General features: G+C 43.8%; 1 protein-coding gene and 1 long non-coding RNA gene across 2 annotated transcripts; both read right to left on the minus strand.

The window, feature by feature from the left end:
- Positions 1-1,253: 1,253 nt before the first annotated feature.
- LOC127775825 (uncharacterized) lies at positions 1,254-2,324 on the minus strand. Its single transcript, XR_008018042.1, has 3 exons — positions 2,098-2,324; positions 1,854-1,997; positions 1,254-1,743 (listed from the first exon to the last, which is right to left on the minus strand). It is a non-coding gene; the product is annotated as an uncharacterized LOC127775825 (long non-coding RNA).
- Positions 2,325-2,807: 483 nt separating this feature from the next.
- On the minus strand, positions 2,808-6,337 carry LOC127775826 (1-aminocyclopropane-1-carboxylate oxidase homolog 4-like). The gene is made up of 2 exons (XM_052302132.1): positions 5,111-6,337; positions 2,808-3,185 (listed from the first exon to the last, which is right to left on the minus strand). Exons 1-2 carry the CDS (start codon positions 5,951-5,953, stop codon positions 2,931-2,933), a joined length of 1,098 nt encoding a protein of 365 aa, XP_052158092.1. The 5' UTR covers positions 5,954-6,337; the 3' UTR covers positions 2,808-2,930.
- Positions 6,338-6,656: the final 319 nt, after the last annotated feature.

A 6,656-nucleotide genomic window follows, 5' to 3' on the forward strand; every position in this document is an offset into this window, starting at 1 on the left:
GCTGTGAAGTGGTTTTCAGCTCCTCTGCCCCCCATTCACATCATCCTCCAAGTGGCATGAAGACTGACATAATTTCTGGAGACTCTAGCAGCAATCCTGCAGCAACAGAACTGCAATTACGGCACAAATGATAGTATTATCATGGAATAATTCAGTCCAATCGAAAATCTGAGAGAAAAACGGGAGAGGTCTCCACAGGAGCATTGGCTCTAGGAATCAGGTGTGGTCCTGGAGGTGCCTGATTCCCAGACCGCCCTGGCACTTCGGCACACATAAGACGGTCCTAAGCTATTAAGGGTCTGCTTGAGGAAGCTTCTAGCTGCTGCAGTTTCTCCTAGAATCAGAACCCCCCTCTCTCAAACAGTCCAGTTTTTTTTTTTAGATTCTGAGAAGTTGTAGCTGTATAATATAGAAAATGAACTTAGCTGCGAAACCCAATTTTTCCATATTATCGGAAGCTGGCTATCAACTAGCTTCTTCTTAAAATTTTAAGCTCCCCATGTTATGTGGGGCATTCAGTACCAGCGCCAGAACCGTCGCCAGCAGCCAGAGCAGGCGCCATGAGGATTGGATCAAGTTTGTTATGATTAGTTTCAGTTGATTAAGTTTGTTAGGAAGATTAAGTTTGTTAGTTCCTTGTTAGTAGCTGTTTGGTTTCCATTGTAAGGCTACATAGGCCATTCGGTTTGAGTAATGAATCAAGAAAGAAGTAATCTCAGTTCCTGTTAGTTTCCACCACCCCTCCCGTCGAGCACAGCTACGCGCTGTGCCATTTAGGGCCGGCGCCTAACACCCCAAAATAGGCTCTAAGCATCGTGCCCCTGAGCTTTTCTCTTCACCTGACCACAGGAAGGCAAGCCTTCCTTCTTTTGTCGATCGCGTCAGATCACTCCCTGAGGAAGCTGCATGGTTGTCATTACATATACAGGCAGGCTATCAAGCACCGAGTTAACCAGAACCCCCTCTTCCTGCATAATTCATGAAAAGAGCTTGCCATCCCTCCAGGTAGATATTAATTCTCGCAATCAGTGGTTGTAGTTCAGCAAAATTCAGTTTGGAGCTGGACAACGGAAGCCCGAGACTAGAGTACACCTGGGGGAAATTTTTCTACTTTGCATTGGAGGATTGCTGCTACTGCTAGAGCTTGAGTTTCAGCACTATCTTGTGGAAGCCTGGAGTTCCTGCTGTAGCCTGTTAGCCATTGCTTTGGCTGTGATCTTGATGGAGCAAATCTGTAGCCGGAGGGACTAGCATAATATGATGAGGATCAGGTATTGTGGAAGGGATTGATGCCGTGAAACCCTAGAGTTGTTGATTCAAAGAACAAACACATGAACATCATGGTTAGTGAAGCCTGCATTTCTGATGTTGAAATCTGTGCTAATTGCTGGATTGACAACTACGAATGTATAAACATCATTATCTAAAAAAAATGAATGTATAAACATCAAACAAGCCAAACTTGTCACTTCAAAACGGGAGTATACATATCATATCGCAAAATAAATACAGTGCATAGATTATTTCACTTTGTGATCGAATTGTCACTGATAACAGCGGATGAGCTTCTGAACATCTGCCAGAGGACCTAAACATTCTGGTTGCATGAAGTCCCTTTTCTGGATTCCAAGATCCAAAGTTCCAAACCACTGGCAATCCAATTTCCATATTGATGATATCTATATTTTTTTCAATGAAGATTTGGTATCCATACAACCCTACTTGCATCGGTAAGCAACAGAACTGCATGCAAAAGTAAGTTCAGGTTCTAACCCAGTGGAGAAAACAATTAAACTAATTCATGTAAGCAAAGATGCGAGAGCTGAGGGAAAAGTAAAGAAAACTTAGCCTACGTTTATCCCAACTCCCAAGTAGTGTCAATTGAAGGTGGCATCAGGGATCAATTTATAGTAAAGCGGAGGTCTATGTAGTCACTTCTTGCCCTAGCAATAAAACTATGAACAAGCTGTGGCATACTTTGAAGCTCAATTGCTTACCTGACAAAAAGGCATTAGAGAGCAATAAGTAAGCCGGCAGAACATCACAAACCACTAGTAAAAATACTGTCAATGCTGCTCACAACAGAAACAGAGGTACCTAGTCACAGATGGCTTATACACCGTATGTTATATAGTCAGAGATTTTTTTTTTTCATTCTGAACCGTTGACTATTATCAGTAACAGATATAGTAGGACGCTACACAAAACCATATGTGATGACCCCTCCTCTGCCTGGTGGTGTATGCAGGCCAATCAGTGAAAATAATACCGCAAGCAGACAGCCTGCAAGCTGGACTCACTGGTTCAGTTCCAGGAAAATGTTGCATTTAGTATTTATTTCCAGATGCATTGTGCAGAAAATATACAAAGGATAAAACTTAAGACTTATGAGGTATAATAATTTTCCTACAGATTGCACTATCAAATAACATAATTGACATGGCATGGGTACATGTACATACATCCAAACTTTGCTTGGCAACATTTTTTTTTTGACGCAAAATTGGCAACATTTTTTTTTGACGCAAAATTGGCAACATTTATAAAGTCATGTAGTATGCATAGTGGTCAATTTGCAAGTTATAGTCCGAAGAGGTCCACGAAAAACTCAGACATGTTAAAACTTGTTTACTTTGCTATGCTGCCCAAATAAACCAGTTTTTGAACTGGTTATACAATCTAGCGTCCATTTGAGGCACATACAAAAGATAGAGAAGCATGGCTTTCATGATTAAGAGGTAGAACATTGGCATTACATTATCAGTATTGGCAGATTGGCATCTATGTAGTTTACAGAAGTTCAAACATTTTTATCTGCAACATTTGAATAACACTATATGAGGCTTCCATTATTAAGTTTGCATTACATTATCAGTATTGGCATCTACATACAGAAGTTCAAACCTTTTTCCTGCAACATTTGAATAATTTCATATTTTGAAGTGCTCGATAAGAGCATTGCTCGCAAGCTCTCGTTTAAAGAAGGTCCCCAAAAACTCAGGCATAGTAAAATTCCTGTACTTTGGTGGGTTTTCCGAAGAAACCAGCTCTGGCAATGGTCCATAAAAAACTGAGTCCCCTCTCTTGCCAGGATTGTAGAAGATGGCACTTGAAACTCTGGCTTCTTCATGTGAATTCATTACTACCCGGTGTTCCACGCTCTTGTACTTATCATTAGACATTATCTGATAGAAAGAATTAAATTTGATGGAAAAAATTGGCATTAGTGAAACATCTTCAGTAAGCCTCTTAAAGCTGCGCAAACAATACTTTGAATGTCTTATTATCTAAAAAACAGAAAACATGCTTCTACAAATCATTAACCCAAGAAACATGATATCATTCTATAGCGAAGAAAAGTGCTCTCTTTCCAGGTAAATCATCTTCTTATTCATTCATTTTACCTTTTTTATGTGCGATTGTTGTATGCAATCAACATGATTTTCTTCTTCAAACAAGATGATTCTGGTGAATGGAAAATAATGTAGTACAAATTTTTGTTCTGGCCCCAGCAAAACACAGCTGTTTAGACAAAAATAGATAATGATGGCTGGGGGGGGGAGGGGGGGTATAATCCACAAAGCTATATTATATTTAGCAAAAACTCCTGTTCAGAATCACAAGTTTTTGTTATCTTTGTTGTTGTTCGTATTTATACTGAATTAACTTTTGCAACCTGAACACATGTGTCCATCACGATGGTATTCTATCACCAATAGACCTTATGGGGCGCACAGATTCTTTGGAGCACCACAACAACGATGAACTCATTGCTAAGACCCAATCATGGTCAGCATGGTCAGTTTTAGCTGGATTTTAACCCAAATTCTAAAATTTTATACTAGGATTGCTGGGGGTATAAGGAACACAAAATATGGCAAACAGGAAGAAACAATTTGATAAGAAGACTAGCAGAACAGGTTGCAAAATATATAGGCTAATTGGAGTCTTCATTTTGGAAGGACGAGCTGATTTTCAGGAGCAATAACATTTGTTACATATTATGTCTCCATAGTGTCACCTGGGAAAATGATCAACAAAAAGGTATATATGATGGCATCCTCCATCTCTCAACTGACTTGTATTAAGTGTTCTAGGAGGTGGAGATACCTCCTCAGAAGGTGGATATTTTTTGCTCCGTTTGGTCCATTCAAAGGAGACTAGAACAAACCATATTCTGCAGTTGGCTTCATGGCATATTCACAACTAGTGATTGTGTAATTATGTGGGTGGGATATTGGCATCTTCATTTATATGTGTGAATATGGGGATCACTAAAGCATCATTATATATGTGGACTTATATAAGATGGCTATCTAAGTTGGAATCAGTAGGAGATCTGGAGTAATAGCTCCTCTGATTTGCAAGGTTTAGAGACAAAAATATGCATCTTTCTTTAGACAGTTAAAACCTGAGAACAAATTCATTTCAAAAATCTGGAGAATATGATTACACGAGAAATGATATTTTGTATTTTCAACAGTTAAGCTGGACATGCAGGCAAAATGATAACAGTTGCACACAATCCAACGGCTATGGAGCTATCACAGGGTAGAGTGTTTTAATCATGGCCTACCACAGTGCTAAAGGTTTATACGACCATGCTGCGGAACCACAAAAACGTATTCTTACTCATACCATGAAACTGAACATTTTCTTGTGTTTTAATTCTTTTTAACCAATTTAAGTCTCACAGTATAAAGCTAACCTATGCACAAATTTCAGTACCAGGAGCAGTTGCTTTGTTTCTAATTGATGTTGAATGTAACAAATTTCGTCAAAAACATCCTTAATATGCCAGGAGTGCAAGGTCCCCATCGGTTGGTCTAGGCTTATTATAAGCCATAGCGGCTTATTAGCGTTTACAAAATGATATGTGAGTAAAACTTTTGTATATATGTTCTTAGTGATTGAAAAGCCAAAGTTAAAAAAAAAACTATGTTGAAAAAAATCAAATTCAAATTCAAGTTTTTAAATTCAAATTTTGGCTTTGGCTTATAAGCTATAGGGCAAACGATGAGGCCCCAATTCAAATACATATGAGATGAATTCAACCGAACCGACTACGGATCGAATTTGGGAGTTTAGATACCAATTGAATGAATTTTACCTGCAATAGGTCCCCAACATTGATCATAAGAGCGCCGGGCACAGGCTTCGCATCTACCCAGTAGCTCTCCCCATCCTCGTTCGTGTGCTTCACCTGCAGGCCACCGACATCATCCTGCGCGAGGATGGTGAGCACGACGGGGTCCGTGTGCGGGACGACCCCCATGGTGCGCTCGGGCTCAGGGCACACCGGGTAGTAGTGGCACATCATCACTCTCCCCTCGAGGCAGGAGGCCTCCTCCAGCGCGTCGGCGGCGAGGCCGAGCCCCTCGCAGAGCAGCGCCATGACGGCGCGGGACACGGCGGTGGCGTGCGCGTCCCAGCCGACGACCTCGGCGCGGCACGCCGCCGGGATGCGCCCCGTGTCGGGGCGCGAGGGCCCGAACGTGACCTCGATGGTGTCGCGCCAGCTCGCGGTGCCGGACCGGTACAGGTCGAAGTTGGAGAAGTAGTCCACCCCGCCGTCCACGGAGCGGCCGTAGTGCGCGGCGCGCTCCGTGGCCGGGAGTTCGTTGAAGGCGCGCGTGGCGGCGAGGAGCCCGTCGGTGAAGCCGGGGGGGACGAGGGCGTGGTGGTTGACGAGGTAGAAGAACCCCCACTGGCGCGCGGCCCCCGCCGCGGCCTCGGCGGCGAGCGGCGCGGGGAGGGAGAGGTCGACGACGGGGATGGAGACGCCGGGTGGAGCGAGCGGGACGGAGGCGTAGGGGTCGTGGTGGCGGAAGATGTCCGGGACGGCGGAGACACCGGACTCGACGAGGCCGCGGACGCCGGTGCGTGTCTCGTCGAAGGCCTTGACGAGGGCGGCGCGGCCCGTTGCCGCGGCGGCGGCGGCGGAGGACGCCATGGTCGCCGCCTCGCCGGCTTGATGACGAACTGGATAGCTTTCGTGTGGATTGAGACAGATAACAGAACAGAGTTGAGAGAGAAAAGAAATCAAGAGAGAATTGCATCTACACCAGAAACATTTGGATGGTAGCAGCAGCAGCAGTTGTGGTCATGATGAAGCTACTTGGAGGCATGGGCTTGCGAGCGAGCGAGCGGCATCGTTGGCGGTGGAATGGCTCAGAGGCTCAGAGCTAGGAAAGTGAGGAGGAGGGCGAAGGAGTCAGCACTCAGCAGCGGGAGGGCAAGCGGCTGCGCCGCCATGGTCTTCGTCGTCCTGCCAAACAACCGCCATGGATTCCGTAGGTAGTGAAGAGTGGCTGGGTCGCCATCGGTGGGCGGCGGCGCTTGAAAGAGGTTGAAAAGGAAGCCGATGAAGTTGAGATATTTAATTATTTGCCACTATTACAAATCCTTAATTACCATATTTTAAAAGTGGCAAAAAGTTAAATGACCCAATAAAGTTAAAGAATAAGGAAGAAAATATATTTTTGACATTCCGTGTTAACAGAAAATAACATAGTCGCGGTAACACTATTGTGGTATGGGAGGCCTTTTTTTTTTTACCGTATTTAGATTTGTCTGTGTAGCTTAAAATTATGAGAAAGAAACAGCTAATGAGAATATAGACAAACTGGGAAACACAGAGTTTAACTTCTAAGAAT

The sequence above is a fragment of the Oryza glaberrima genome, chromosome 6 (genome assembly GCF_000147395.1).
Source record: "Oryza glaberrima chromosome 6, OglaRS2, whole genome shotgun sequence".
NCBI classification, from domain to species: Eukaryota; Viridiplantae; Streptophyta; class Magnoliopsida; order Poales; family Poaceae; genus Oryza; species Oryza glaberrima.